The sequence below is a fragment of the Enhydra lutris genome, unplaced genomic scaffold (genome assembly GCF_002288905.1).
Source record: "Enhydra lutris kenyoni isolate GAN:26980312 unplaced genomic scaffold, ASM228890v2 scaffoldscaffold7, whole genome shotgun sequence".
Taxonomy (NCBI): Eukaryota; Metazoa; Chordata; class Mammalia; order Carnivora; family Mustelidae; genus Enhydra; species Enhydra lutris.
The window spans coordinates 21,303,805-21,319,878 of NW_019154091.1; the positions used below are offsets into that span (position 1 = coordinate 21,303,805).

The 16,074-nt window shown below is 40.8% G+C and overlaps 1 protein-coding gene across 1 annotated transcript in view; it reads left to right on the top strand.

Annotated features, from left to right (window-relative positions):
• LOC111142279 (lin-7 homolog A, crumbs cell polarity complex component) overlaps positions 1 to 7,992 on the top strand; it is a 118,373-nt gene extending 110,381 nt beyond the window's left edge. The window contains exon 5 of the mRNA XM_022495332.1: positions 7,774 to 7,992. Within this exon, the coding sequence (XP_022351040.1) occupies positions 7,774 to 7,992 (219 nt within the window). The remainder of the gene's footprint in view (positions 1 to 7,773) is intronic.
• The last annotated feature ends 8,082 nt before the right edge of the window (positions 7,993 to 16,074 follow it).

Below are 16,074 nucleotides of genomic sequence, written 5' to 3' on the forward strand. Positions count from 1 at the left end.
CACGCGGGGTCAGCGTGGCCTCAGGTCCCGCAGGGTCACAGAAGGATTGGGGGTGTCTGAGTGTCGCAGAGCTTACAGGTATTAGAACAGGGAAGCCGGCTACAGAGACAGACCCGAGGAGTGAGCTCACAGCTCGGGGTTACCTTGAACCGGTCGCAGGCTCGGTCAGCTCGGAGCGCGGCTGGAGGCCAGGGTGACAAGAGTAATTGGGCGCTGTTCTCTGAGGGCGCACTGAGGAGTGGGGCCCCGGGCTCTCGGCTCCTCCGGGCTGGAGACCGGGAGGCTGCCATCTTCATTCCCGCCCTCCGGAACTCTACGGAAAGCGCTCAGGGAACAAAAGCTCCCGAAAGCAAACCCGATCGATTACTCAGACCGGCCCCGGGTAAAGGCGGTGCAACTCCGCGTGGGGCAAAGACACTTGAGAATCACTACAACAGGCCCCTCCCCCAGAAGATCAACAAGAAACCCAGCCAGGACCAAGTTCACCTACTAAGGAGTGTAGTTTCAATACCAAGGAGAGCAGCGGAATTCCAGAGGAAGAGAAAGCAAAGCACGGAACTCATGGCTTTCTCCCCATGATTCTTTAGCCTTGCGTTTAATTTATTTTTTTTTCTTTTTCAATTTTTTTTTCTTCTGCTGAATTTTTTTAACTTTTACCCTTTTCTTTTTTAACGTTTTTCAACTAGTTTATCTAATATATATATATTTTTTCCTTTTTATATTTTTTCTTTATTAGTTTTCTTTTTTAAATTGTTTCTTTCTTTCTTTCTTTTTTTTTTTCTTTCTGAACCTCTTTTTATCCCCTTTCTCCCCCCTCACGATTTGGGATCTCTTCTGATTTGGCTAAAGCATATTTTCCTGGGCTTGTTGCCACCCTTTTAGTATTTTACTTGCTCCTTCATATACTCTTATCTGGACAAAATGACAAGGCAGAAAAATTCACCACAAAAAAAAGAACAAGTCCCTTACCAAAGGCTAGGGACCTAATCAATACAGACATTGGTAATATGTCAGATCTAGAGTTCAGAATGACGATTCTCAAGGTTCTAGCTGGGCTCGAAAAAGGCATGGAAGATATTAGAGAAACCCTGTCCGGAGAGATAAAAGCCCTTTCTGGAGAAATAAAAGAACTAAAATCTAACCAAGTTGAAATAAAAAAAGCTATTAATGAGGTGCAATAAAAAATGGAGGCTCTCACTGCTAGGATAAATGAGGCAGAAGAAAGAATTAGCGATATAGAAGACCGAATGACAGCGAATAAAGAAGCTGAGCAAAAGAGGGACAAAGAGCTACTGGACCACGAGGGGAGAATTCGAGAGATAAGTAACACCATAAGACGAAACAACATTAGAATAATTGGGATTCCAGAAGAAGAGGAAACAGAGATGGGAGCAGAAGGTATATTGGAATTATTGGAGAGAATTTCCCCAATATGGCAAAGAGAACAAGCATCAAAATCCAGGAGGTTCAGAGAACCCCCCTCAAAATCAATAAGAATAGGTCCACACGCCGTCAGCTAATAGTAAAATTTACAAGTCTTAGTGACAAAGAGAAGATCCTGAAAGCAGCCCGGGAAAAGAAGTCTGTAACGTACAATGGTAAAAATATTAGATTGGCAGCAGACTTATCCACAGAGACCTGGCAGGCCAGAAAGAGCTGGCATGATATATTCAGAGCACTAAACGAGAAAAACATGCAGCCAAGAATACTATATCCAGCTAGGCTATCATTGAAAATAGAAGGAGAGATTAAAAGCTTCCAGAACAAACAAAAACTGAAAGAATTTGCAAATACCAAACCAGCTCTACAGGAAATATTGAAAGGGGTCCTCTAAGCAAAGAGAGACCGTAAAAGTAGTAGATCAGAAAGAAACAGAGACAATATACAATACCAGTCACCTTACAGGCAATACAATGGCACTAAATTCATATCTCTCAATACTTACCCTGAATGTTAATGGGCTAAATGCCCCAATCAAAAGACACAGGGTATCAGAATGGATAAAAAAACAAAACCCATCTATATGTTGCCTACAAGAAACTCATCTTAAACCCGAAGACACCTCCAGATTTAAAGTGAGGGGGTGGAAAAGAATTTACCATGCTAATGGACATCAGAAGAAAGCAGGGGTGGCAATCCTTATATCAGATCAATTAGATTTTAAGCCAAAGACTAAAATAAGAGATGAGGAAGGACACTATATCATACTCAAAGGAACTGTCCAACAAAAAGATATAACAATTATAAATATCTATGCCCCTAACGTGGCAGCAGCCAACTATATAAACCAATTAATAACAAAATCAAAGAAACATACCGACAATAATACAATAATAGTAGGGGACTTTAACACTCCCCTCACTGAAATGGACAGATCATCCAAGCAAAAGATCAACAAGGAAATCAAGGCCTTAAATGACACACTGGACCAGATGGACATCACAGATATATTCAGAACATTTCATCCCAAAGCAACAGAATACACATTCTTCTCTAGTGCACATGGAACATTCTCCAGAATAGATCACATTCTCGGTCCTAAATCAGGTCTCAACCGTTATCAAAAGATTGGGATCATTCCCTGCATATTTTCAGACCACAATGCTCTGAAGCTAGAACTCAATCACAAGAGGAAATTTGGAAAGAACCCAAATACATGGAGACTAAACAGCATCCTTCTAAAGAATGAATGGGTCAACTGGGAAATTAAAGAAGAATTGAAAAAATTCATGGAAACAAATGATAATGAAAACACAACGGTTCAAAATCTGTGGGACACAACAAAGGCAGTCCTGAGAGGAAAATATATAGCGGTACAAGCCTTTCTCAAGAAACAAGAAAGGTCTCAGGTACACAACCTAACCCTACACCTAAAGGAGCTGGAGAAAGAACAAGAAAGAAAGCCTAAACCCAGCAGGAGAAGAGAAATCATAAAGATCAGAGCAGAAATCAATGAAATAGAAACCAAAAAAACAATAGAACAAATCAACGAAACTAGGAGCTGGTTCTTTGAAAGAATTAATAAGATCGATAAACCCCTGGCCAGACTTATCAAAAAGAAAAGAAAAAGGACCCAAATAAATAAAATCATGAATGAAAGAGGAGAGATCACAACTAACACCAAATATATACAGACAATTATAAGAACATACTATGAGCAACTCTATGCCAACAAATTTGACAATCTGGAAGAAATGGATGCATTCCTAGAGACATATAAACTACCACAACTGAACCAGGAAGAAATAGAAAGCCTGAACAGAGCCATAACCAGTAAGGAGATTGAAACAGTCATCCAAAATCTCCAAACAAACAAAAGCCCAGGGCCAGATGGCTTCCCGGGGGAATTCTACCCAACATTTAAAGAAGAACTAATTCCTATTCTCCTGAAACTGTTCCAAAAAATAGAAATGGAAGGAAAACTTCCAAACTCATTTTATGAGGCCAGCATCACCTTGATCCCAAAACCAGACAAGGATCCCATCAAAAAAGAGAACTACAGACCAATATCCTTGATGAACACAGATGCAAAAATTCTCGCCAAAATACTAGCCAATAGGATTCAACAGTACATTAAAAGGATTATTCACACGACCAAGTGGGATTTATTCCAGGGCTGCAAGATTGGTTCAACATCCGCAAATCAATCAATGTGATACAACACATTAATAAAAGAAAGAACAAGAACCATATGATACTCTCCATAGATGCTGAAAAAGCATTTGACAAAGTACAGCATCCCTTCCTGATCAAAACTCTTCAAAGTGTAGGGATAGAGGGCACATACCTCAATATTATCAAAGCCATCTATGAAAAACCCACCGCAAATATCATTCTCAATGGAGAAAAACTGAAAGCTTTTCCGCTAAGGTCAGGAACACGGCAGGGATGTCCGTTATCACCACTGCTATTCAACATAGTACTAGAAGTCCTAGCCTCAGCAATCAGACAACAAAAGGAAATTAAAGGCATCCAAATCGGCAAAGAAGAAGTCAAACTATCACTCTTTGCAGATGATATGATACCATATGTGGAAAACCCAAAAGACTCCACTCCCAAACTGCTAGAACTTGTACAGGAATTCAGTAAAGTGTCAGGATACAAAATTAATGCACAGAAATCAGTTGCATTTCTCTACACCAACAACAAGACAGAAGAAAGAGAAATTAAGGAGTCCATCCCATTTACAATTGCACCCACAACTATAAGATACCTAGGAATAAACCTAACCAAAGAGACTAAGAATCTATACACAGAAAACTATAAAGCACTCATGAAAGAAATTGAGGAAGACACAAAGAAATGGAAAAATGTTCCATGCTCCTGGATTGGAAGAATAAATATTGTGAAAATGTCTATGCTACTTAAAGCAATCTACACATTTAATGCAATTCCTATCAAAGTACCATCCATTTTTTTCAAAGAAATGGAACAAACAATCCTAAAATTTATATGGAACCAGAAAAGACCTCGAATAGCCAAAGGAATATTGAAAAAGAAAGCCAAAGTTGGTGGCATCACAATTCCGGACTTCAAGCTCGATTACAAAGCTGTCATCATCAAGACAGCATGGTACTGGCACAAAAACAGACACATAGATCAATGGAACAGAATAGAGAGCCCAGAAATAGACCCTCAACTCTATGGTCAACGAATCTTCGACAAAGCAGGAAAGAATGTCCAATGGAAAAAAGACAGCCTCTTCAATAAATGGTGTTGGGAAAATTGGACAGCCACATGCAGAAAAATGAAATTGGATCATTTCCTTACACCACACACAAAAGTAGACTCAAAATGGATGAAGGATCTCAATGTGAGAAAGGAATCCATCAAAATCCTTGAGGAGAACACAGGCAGCAACCTCTTCGACCTCAGCCGCAGCAACATCTTCCTAGGAACATCGCCAAAGGCAAGGGAAGCAAGGGCAAAAATGAACTATTGGGATTTTATCAAGATCAAAAGCTTTTGCACAGCAAAGGAAACAGTTAACAAAACCAAAAGACAACTGACAGAATGGGAGAAGATATTTGCAAACGACATATCAGATAAAGGGCTAGTGTCCAAAATCTATAAAGAACTTAGCAAACTCAACACCCAAAGAACAAATAATCCAATCAAGAAATGGGCAGAGGACATGAACAGACATTTCTGCAAAGAAGACATCCAGATGGCCAATAGACACATGAAAAAGTGCTCCACATCACTCGGCATCAGGGAAATACAAATCAAAACCACAATGAGATATCACCTCACACCAGTCAGAATGGCTAAAATTAACAAGTCAGGAAATGACAGATGCTGGCGAGGATGCGGAGAAAGGGGAACCCTCCTACACTGTTGGTGGGAATGCAAGCTGGTGCAACCACTCTGGAAAACAGCATGGAGGTTCCTCAAAATGTTGAAAATAGAACTACCCTATGACCCAGCAATTGCACTGCTGGGTATTTACCCTAAAGATACAAACGTAGTGATCCGAAGGGGCACGTGCACCCGAATGTTTATAGCAGCAATGTCTACAATAGCCAAACTATGGAAAGAACCTAGATGTCCATCAACAGATGAATGGATAAAGAAGATGTGGTATATATACACAATGGAATACTATGCAGCCATCAAAAGAAATGAAATCTTGCCATTTGCGACGACGTGGATGGAACTAGAGGGTATCATGCTTAGCGAAATAAGTCAATCAGAGAAAGACAACTATCATATGATCTCCCTGATATGAGGGAGAGGAGATGCAACATGGTGGGTTAAGGGGGTAGGAGAAGAGTAAATGAAACAAGATGGGATTGGGAGGGAGACAAACCATAAGTGACTCTTAATCTCACAAAACAAACTGAGGGTTGATGGGGGGAGGGGGGTTGGGAGAGGGCGTGGGATTATGGACATTGGGGAGGGTATGTGCTATGGTGAGTGCTGTGAAGTGTGTAAACCTGGCGATTCACAGACCTGTACCCCTGGGGATAAAAATATATTATATGTTTATAAAAAATAAAATTTAAAAAAAATATAAATAAATAAATTAAAAAAAAAAAAGAAATGCAACTCACTTTATTTTTTTGTAGCTCGATATAATACCATTTTTAGACCCCTTTCTGCTTGGGTTATAAAATGTGATCTCAACCAACCTGGGGTGGCCTCCCTGGCCACTTCAGTCCACTCTTAGGTATTCTGACACTCTCTCAGCCTATCTCCTCATGCAGACATTTTTTTTTCTGGGAGCTTTATCCAGGAAGCAAGTCAAAAAGACCTGTGCACTTTGATCCTATAAAATATGAGTTAGGTTATCTGCCCCGAGGATCAGCTGACAGGGAAGATTATCTCCTTTTCTTAGGGCCCTGTAATGTCTGATTACAGCTTTCTTCTGTTTCGCCTCTCCCTAATCCCAACCTGGAGAATCTTTAGAATGTTTGGGAATAGAAACCTCTTTGTACCTACTTGTAGTAAAAACATAGTTTCCCAACTATTATCTATACCATGATGTCTACAAGACTTGGAACTCAAAAGCCAAGAAGTGATTTATTTTTTGCTTTCTGCTGCATCATTCCTACCTTATAGGTATGTGTGCATATCTGATTATATCCTTGGTAATTTTTTCTGAAAATAAACTATTCTTTACAAAGGGCTTATTTGATGCATAACAATAATGCTCTCTGGAAAAATCGTGTCAGTTTGTGTTAAGTTACTAGCCTTGTATGACAGTCCCATTTCCCGCGGTCCTTGCAAATACACCCTATTTTAAAAAATACATATTCACCATTTTAAAATTATAATTATAAATGAAGTATTTTGTTTTCATCTGTACTTCTTTCATTGCAAGGGAGCTTAAACATCCTTTCATAGGGTGTTTTTTTGTTTTGTTTTGTTTTATTTTAATTATTTGTCCCTGAGTTCATGAGCCCATCTTGTTAGGACTTTATAGACTCTTCAGAGTCCTTCATGGTAAGAATATGAACAAATTGTCATATACTAAGAATATTTTTTCTTGTTATTTGGCCTTTTTATTTTACATGAGATATAGAAACTTACAATTTGTAAATCTGATTTTGTGATTTTTTTTCCCCCCTTGGCATTTTTACCTAAGCATTCTTTCTCCATTGCCAGATGAACGTTTCGGCTCTGCTTCATTTTAGTTGTTTTGTGGTTTTATTTTTCCATGTAAATTTGTAATTGGTTATGTTTAGCATAGTCTAGGAGATCGGGCTCTACATTATTTTCTATCATTTAATGATTTGTTTCAGCATCATTATTTAGCCGTCCTTTCCCCCTTTGGTCTAAATTCCACATTTATCATATAACAAAGTTTTACGCATGATGGATCAGCTTCTAGACTCTGTGTTCTGTCTGTCCCTACAACAATAAGACACTGCTTTAATCGTGATAGATTCCCAATCACATCAGTCTCTGATAGCGAAAGTTCCTCTTCGTATTATTTTTTTCTTAAATTCTTTCAGAATTTCCTTGGCCAGTGCATTTCCTCTTCCAGCTGAATCCCAGGCTCAACGTTAGCGAGGTCTCTTAGGTCTTGGTGGCTTCTCACCCTCCAAACCTGAACCGCTATTCAATCCGTCCTGTCCCTAGTGCGCCCTAACCTGCCTCTCCTTCGACCACAAACGCAGTAAATAACAACAGTCCTAGCAGCGCGTCCCATCCGCCGTGCCTTCTTGACCTGTCAAACCGGGATTTGAATGAGACTCTAATGGCAGATGGGTCTCGCAGGGAGAAGAGGGCGCGAGCTCTCCCCTTTCAGCGCTGCCCCTGTCTTTTCAGAGCGTGGAAGGGGAGCACCACGAGAAAGCGGTGGAGCTGCTCAAGGCTGCTAAAGACAGCGTCAAGCTGGTGGTCCGCTACACCCCCAAAGTCCTGGAAGAAATGGAGGCGCGCTTCGAGAAGCTCCGCACGGCCAGGCGCCGGCAGCAGCAGCAGCTGCTCATTCAGCAACAGCAACAGCAGCAGCAGCAGCAAACACAGCAGAACCACATGTCCTAGGTGAGAAGCGCCTTCTTCACACACAAGCGAGGTCCCTGACGCAGGCGAGTTTGTTGAGGGTTTTGAATACGCATTGTTACTGAGACCGCTGGGACAGAAGCAGTAGATTTAACAACCCCCACCCCCGCGCCCCCCGAATTACTCAAGCAAATAAAAACAATGAAGACCTCAGAAAATGTTAACAAGATAGTTGCTGACTTTTTATATGCCGTTCAGCCGTGTTGTGCAAATGTAAGATATTTTGGAAAATAATATACTTGGGAGGGCCAGGTAGAGACTCTCTAGGATGCCTCTATACACATGAGGGAAATGCAGCCTCTGTGCAACCCAGGTCCCTGGGCATAGAGCTCAATGACAAGAATGCGGGCTGGGTTCCAGCCCCCCACTCACCCTCTTGGCCAGGTGCCTTTGCACAGTGTACAGACTTACCAACCATATAGTGCAGATCCTGGGAAGATCCCTTTAGAATACTGATACAAATTCCTGGAAAACTACTCCATGGTGAAGAATGATGGGGAGACCTGCCAGTGTGGGTGCTCGGAGAGACCCGAAATTCTCTGTGGGTGCTCACTGAAAATGTGATGCTCTTGCCTTTTTCTAAATACCACTGTTACAAAATTTCTTATTCAGGTCTTGCGATATGCTTTTAAGAACATTAAGGGGGAAAAATGTAAAAAGAGTAAGAATCCCCATCTTTGAACTGCTTCCTATGTGCTAGGCTTTTCTCCCATGTTATTCCTTATCCTCAAAAAAATCCTTCCAGGTAAGTATCTCTAAAACCCCATTTTTCCGATGAATGATATGAAGTTGCAGAGCGGAGCTTTGCGGAGCCCTCACAACCACACTTTCAAGGAGTGTAGAATTATTTTCCTTTTTGCTGTTGCAGGCCATTCCATCTGCCAACTTCAGATAGTCTGGAGTTCTATAAATTGTCCTTGCTTTTCTTTGGAAGGATAGTTAATAGCATAACACACCTCTCCACTATGATGTCTGCAAATGTGATTTTGAAGGGAGGTCCAGATGTTCTTGGGAAAATGGCAGTAGGCATTTTATCAGACTACTATTGGAACAACCAGAAACATTGGATATGACATGTGACTTTCAATGGTTTGTGACTCACACAAAAAGGAGAAGCTACATGGGGAAGTATAAAGACTACAGGATTTGTCCTCAGACATGGCTGAGAATTCAGCAGTCTAACTTTCTTTCATAGCTTGTAGGTTTTATGGTATATATCCCATAGTTTGGTGACTTCAACTAAAAATCACCTTCCATTCACTCTAATTTTTTTTAAAGAGTTTATTTGTCAAAGAGAGGGGGCGTGGGGACAGAGCACAAGCAGGGGGAGCGGTGGGCAGAGGGAGAAGCAGGCTCCCTGCTGACCAAGGAGGCCAATATGGGACTCCATACCAGGACCCTGTGACCTTGACCTGAGCCAAAGGCAGCTGCTTAACCAACTGAGCCATCCAGGTGCCCCACCTAACGTTCACTCTAAAAACTACATTTATTCAGCAACAAGTATCTATTTGGTACTGCCCTGGGCTCGACACTGTTCAATGGGCTGTAGAAACAGCCTGAGCAAAGCAAAGTCCTTGCATCATGATGCTTACCTTCTGCTTGGAGGAGATAGTTAATATCCAGGTAAATGAAAATAGCCTATGGGGACCAGTACTTCAGAGAGTTCAAGGAGAGTGCTTTGATAGACACTGGCTAGGTGACAACCTTCTATTAGGTGATCAGGGGAGACGTCTCAAAGGAGAGAACTTTTATTCTGAGGTTGAATGCTGAGGAGAAGCCAGAAATGAGCGTAAGAAGGAAAGGAGCTAGCCAGTGCCTGGCTCTAAGAGAGACATGAGCTATTTGATGTTTGAGGAATAAAAGAAAGCTGGGGTAGTTAGTTAGGAAATAATGAGTAAGGACAGAGAGGTAGATCGGGGCCGGGTCACAGAAAGCTTTTTAAATCACGGAGGGAAGTTAGATTTTATTGTGGTGGAAGCCACTTAATGTTTCAGGCAAAGGAGTGACATGATCTGATTTATGTATTTAAAAAGATCACTTGTGCTGTTCTGAGGAAAATGGATTATTGCAAGGTAAGAGCGAGAGCAGCGACTAATTAGAAGGCTGTTACAGAGCAGTCCAGGCAACAGATGCAGTGGTTGGACCAGGATTATAGGGTTGGGATAGGGGGATAAGGATGCATGTGGACAAGACAGTTTGCCCACATCGTTCTCCTCTCTAACCCATTGCGTATACAAAGGTACTTCACCTCGCCCGGTACTGTCAGATCCCTTCAAAGGTCTTTTTTTCGTAATATCCATCCACAATTCTTTAGTCAAATGTGGAACTCTTTCCACTAACTCATTTTTTTTTTCTTCCCTCCTCTGTAATGCAGACTTACACAGTTTTCCTAATTGATTTGCCACACTGGCCCACAGTGAAATTATTCTAAAGTGTTTTAAAAGAAATATGTTGCTGTTCAGACTTCTGAGGTCTTACTAAAAGCTTCCACTGTTCTATCCATTCAATCATCTTTGGAAGGATACAGCTTGGCCATGACTGTGGGCTGGGCCGTGCACCCCATTTCATTTCTCCGCTCCATCAGTCTTCATTAAATCACTTCAGAATTTCCTATTGTCGCATTGCCAAAGACTAACATTTTTAATAAAAGACATTTACAAACTCTTTTTCTCTTGTAGAGGATACGGGAAAGTTCTATTTAAATGAACGTGAAATTTACATTTATGCCTGCCGAGACAGCCCTTGCTACGCACACGCTCGTGGCCTCTTGAGGTGAAATGGTAGTGGCCACTTTAAGTAGGAGTGAAGTGGTACCGAGTCGTGTCACCTATGGATTTTATGGTGAATTCAGTCAAAGAGACCTGCATTAGCTCTTGTTCAACTCTTAATTAATTAAATTTTTAAGGATTAAATGGGATTTGTTACACTTCCTAACTCATACTATGGTTGCTTTGGGGAAGAAATTTGAAGCTAATTTGACTAATTTACTTTGAACTGATCTCTGATTTTTTTTTTTTAAGTTTGACAAGTCACACAAAGACCAAATAAAGCGACATACTTGTCAGATAGTCTTATTGTTTATCACGTGAAATACAATTTCTATTCTCTAAATTAGGAATTTTTAAAAATCTAAAATGGTGTAATTTATTAAGTAATGGTAAGTAGTGCATACAAATGGAAAACAGGTTGAATGCAAGTGATATGTGGAGACTATCTCTGTTGCCCACTTATAATTTCAAACTCCCCTGAAATAAAACTCACTTGTCTTTCCCCCTAACTTCCATGTTTCATAATCAGGAGTAGATTACATTTTCTAAAAGGTAATAGAGATGATCACTATACAACTGAATTATAGAAACCTAAACAGAGAAGAGGAATAAAGCTATTTTTATGCTACCCCCACTTTCTTGGCAAAGAGCAGTACATTCACTCAGCTTTTAGCACCTCATTTTTTAAAGCATCGTTTTATAGACATCTCTGTTTCACTCAGATTCGCAAAGAGTAAAAGGAGGAAAGAAGAGGAATCCTTCTTGAGTTGTCAACATTCTGAGGAAGTCAAGACTCAAAGATTGTCAAATTTCTCTGACCTCCTGTTGCTGGGTAGACAGTGGAGAATTCCCTGCATTTGAAACCAGGCTGGATCTTAACAATTTACAAATAGCTGGAGCTTACCAGTGGCCTCACCACCTGTCAGGCCCCCACTCTCCTTCCCTTGTCCACTACCGACCGTCTCACCTCCCACGACCAGGGCCCCAGCCACCGTCCTGCTGGTCCAATCCAGGGACCCACTGCAGAATTGAGGAAACCAGCCTCAAAGGATGACTCTGATAAAATCGAATCCAAGGAACCCAGAGTTCACCAAGCAGAAAACCAGAATAATAGCAATAATCATTGTAATGCTAAGTAACATTTATTAAGCAATCAGGGTGTGCTGGAAGCCTCTTTTAATTGCTTCATCCATGCTCAAGTACTTAATCTTCACAACAATCTTATGAGTAGGAGGTACTATTTTGAATCTCATTTTAAAGGGAGAAACTGAGGCATATAGGATTTTTAAAAAATCTATACCACAGTTCACAGCTTATAAGTGATAGGGCCATGATTCGAACCCAGAAACATGGGCTTCAAAGCGTCTTTCTCTCCATCACCATGCTATGCTTCTGCTTTCTTCAATGGCACCTGCCCTTACATTCCCCCATCCCTCCTCACAGGACGTGGTCACACGAGCTTTCCAGGGATTCCTTCTTACGCTACTTAGAGTCATCCATCTCACCCTTCCCATTTACCCCATACTTCAGAGTACCCCCATCACATCAGCTGTCTTCATTTCTTAACTGCTGCCTTAAAAAAATTACCACAAATTTGGTGGCATAAAGGAACACAAATTTATTATCCTGTAATTCTTTAGGACTGAAGTCGAGCACAGTCTCTCTGGGATTTAGGAGGCTCCAAGGAGAAAATTCATTTTCTTGCTTTTCCTAGCTTCTAGACGCTCTTCCAATCCCTTGCCTCGTGGTCTTTTCTCCATCTTCACAACCAGCAAGTGTGGTTGAGTCCTCACTGCTTTGCTCTGACATCTGCTTTCACATCACTTCCCCTCCCTTGGTTCCTCCTTCTCTCTCCACCATCCACTTTTAATTATGTTAATTACAGATCCTACCTGGACAATCCAGGATCCTCTCCCTGTTTTAACATCAGCTGTTTAGCAACCTTAATTCCATCTACAACTTTAATCTCCCTTTAATGTGGTATCTAACATTGACAGGTTCCAGGGATTAGGACGTGGATAGATTTAGGGTCCATTAATCTGCCTACCACAATGGCTCATTTAAAAGTTAGCAAAGTGGGCATCTGGGGGGCTCCGTCGTTAAGTGTCTGCCTTCGGCTCAGGTCATGATCTTAGGGTCCTGAGATCCAGCCCCACGTCTGGCTGCCTGCTCCGCAGGAAGCCTACTTCTCCCTCTCCCACTCCCCCTGCTTGTGGTCCCTTTCTTGTGGTCTCTCTCTCTCTCAAATAAATAAATAAAATCTTAAAAAAAATAAAAAAAAAGTTAGCAAAGCAGAGTGATAAAATTTACATTAATATGGGAAAAAAGGCTTTTATTTAAACAAGTAAAAACATCAGTGATCCTTTGAATTACAAATCAAAGCAATGAGAGAAATAATGAGAACATTTGGTGCAGATGGTTCTTCCCAGTGGGTATTTCAGTGACCCATATTTTGGATGCCTGGTGATCTCTTAGCTGCTGGCATATCTCTCAGGCCTCCTCCCTCCCCACTCTCTGGAAAGGTGAAAAGACCCAAGACTGTTACTAAAATTCACCTGTTCTGAGTCCCGTTCCCTTGGGACATGTACTATATAATAAATTAATTTGTTAAAAATTCAGTTTCTAGATCTCTGTCCCTTGCCCGCCTCAGGGACCTATAGGAAGTTATTCAACAGAAGATTCAGTGAAATGGTCTGTTATGGAGATTAAGAAAAAAATATGTAGAACTTTTAACAAAATATGTGGCAATTAGTGAGCACTCAATTAGAGTAGGTGTCCTATGTAGTAGGGTTCCTGAAGAAGCACAATGGCCTTGTGCAGGGCTTTGAAGCTCCACCCAAGGACTTCCAGGCACATCTGCTGAAGACTTGCCAGCGCTGGGTAGGGGGGATGGGGGGAGGGGGGTTGATGCAAAGTAGGCAGATTACGAGGCCAGCCACGATTTGTAAAAATCCATTGTGTGTAGCATGCTTGACATTCATGGGCATAAAAATATCTGCAGCTTTAGAAACAGAGATCGGAAAGCACTGTTGTCTCTGAAATGGTCCCATAGTGGGGGAAGAGTACTGGCCTCCGGGAGAGTGTTCACATGAGGCTGCTTCTCGGGGTCCGAGCATGTGGGCGGCTGCCCACTGCGTTCAACTTGGTGTCAGGCTGACCTTGTGCGAGAAGAAACGGGTCTGAGAATCTGCTTCAGAGCAGGAAGGTTGGTGCTTCCCACTTGTCAGTTGGAGGCTCTGCTGGTGGTGCCCCAACCAGAGCACTACTAATCGCCCTAAGAATCACACTGTAAAGGTTAGCTAGCTTTTGCCTTCGTGAAGAAAAATAAGAGGCATCCGGAACTGGGAAGCAGAAATGTTGTGCTTTGAAATGTTTCCCGACTGGTGTTCTGTATTTCATTTTAGGGAACAACTGTGTCTTTTCCATCCTCATTTGATAATGACTTCCTTTGCGAACATCAAGCAACTTTTTTTTTCATATGTGGAAGATTGTGCATGAGTGACAGATCCTAAAATAATTCTTGCTGTTCTCGCATAGCACGCGCTCTTTTGATATTTTTAGCATATTGTCGTTGACAAATGAATACTAATCACTGGCTTCCCTTCGCTCTTTCCCCCTCTTTCAGGTCCTTAAAGAGAAGCTACCTGATTGAAGATCTGATAGTCACAAATTCGAAACCGGGCTTCCGAATCCCAGCACATAGTAAAAGGAAGAGACCACATTGATAATTATACCTGTCAAGAAGCTGTGAACACGTGGTGTATGAATTCTTTACCAAGGCGACTCGACACCGTCTTTCTCTGGGGCTGAATCCCACTGCTCACGCACTCTTTACACACACAGACCTTCCATTCGCTGCAGTGGGAATTCTCAGTGTGTAAAGGGAGAGGTTTTCCAGTCTGCAGACTGAAGTAGTACAAGAAGAATCAAGTCCATGACTTTCAGATAAATCACCAGGCCAAGACAAAGTGAATCTTTGGTCTATAGCTTTTCCAGAGATGAACGAAACCCTCATTAGGCTATATTTCAAACTGTATCAGTTCAAGGTTGTTATCACTTACAAGAAACCTACGCAGGGTACCCATACCCTGACCTTGTCCACATCCATATTGCTGAATTGTCCGAAATAGAATTCCAGTTAATTGCAAATTTAGCATTTATCCATCCCCCTCTTCAAAATGGCAAGTTGTGCTATTGATACTCTCTTCAGGTTCTAGAAGCAACTGGCTTTTTGTTTTCTGTCTGCATGAATTTAATTATGCATTAATGGAGTGCAACAATTTTTGCCCAACTTTTGGTTTGCTAGAGGCAAGGGAAGACAACTCTCATAGGGTATTTTTTTTTAATTTAAATATTGCTTTTATCTATGATTATTAATTCTAACAGAATATAATGTATATTTATTCCACACAATATATATTATCAGAGTGTATTTGCTACAAACTGAGGTCTTCTCTTACCAAATGTTACAAATCTGGTAAGACAACACTAGCAACAGACCTAGCTTTTGGTTAAGTTTTATATTTTTTGATTGATAAACTCTGGAGAAATCTAAACTCTTTCTACCTACACCGATACGTTGTTATAGAAATTTATTTAATATTTTAAAGCTGAGAGCTTTACAAAGCTCAATTATGATATGTGTTCATATATATATATACACACAAATACATATGTCACACAATGTTTAGATCAGTTTCCCCAAAGATAAACTGGACATTTTTGGCAATCTAAGACCAAAAGTATTACTCCTTTTAAAATTATGCAGCTGTAAACCAGGATATAATATTGTAAATGAAAAGAAGCTGTTCCTTCTAGAGGGAAAAAATGCCTCGTTCATTACACATATTCATGTAGGAAAATAGACAAGGAGATACCATCTTTCAGGAAGTATCAGTTGCTGGAAAATGATCTGTTAGGAGCCCCCTATACAGATCATCCCTTTTGACTTATGATAAATCTAAGCACATAAATTGACTTTACTCAATGGAATGAATAGGAAGCAATAATCATTTAGGCACTTAAATAACTTAGGCACAAAAATGTACCTGAAAAAAGAATAAATGTTTCAGCTGAAACATTCTAGAAAGAGCGTTGAAACTGAGACAAATATTTGGATGTTCCCTTTTCTTAAATGCAGAAATTGATTCCCCAACATAGAGTTTACATTTCAGATAGTCCCCCAAATTAGAAATCGATGAAGCTCTGTTCAAGAGCTATTGCTTGAAAACAAGATAAAACCAGTCAGAATAAAATAAAACCACACCTTTTCTTTTGCCCTGCCAAGAGGTAGTAT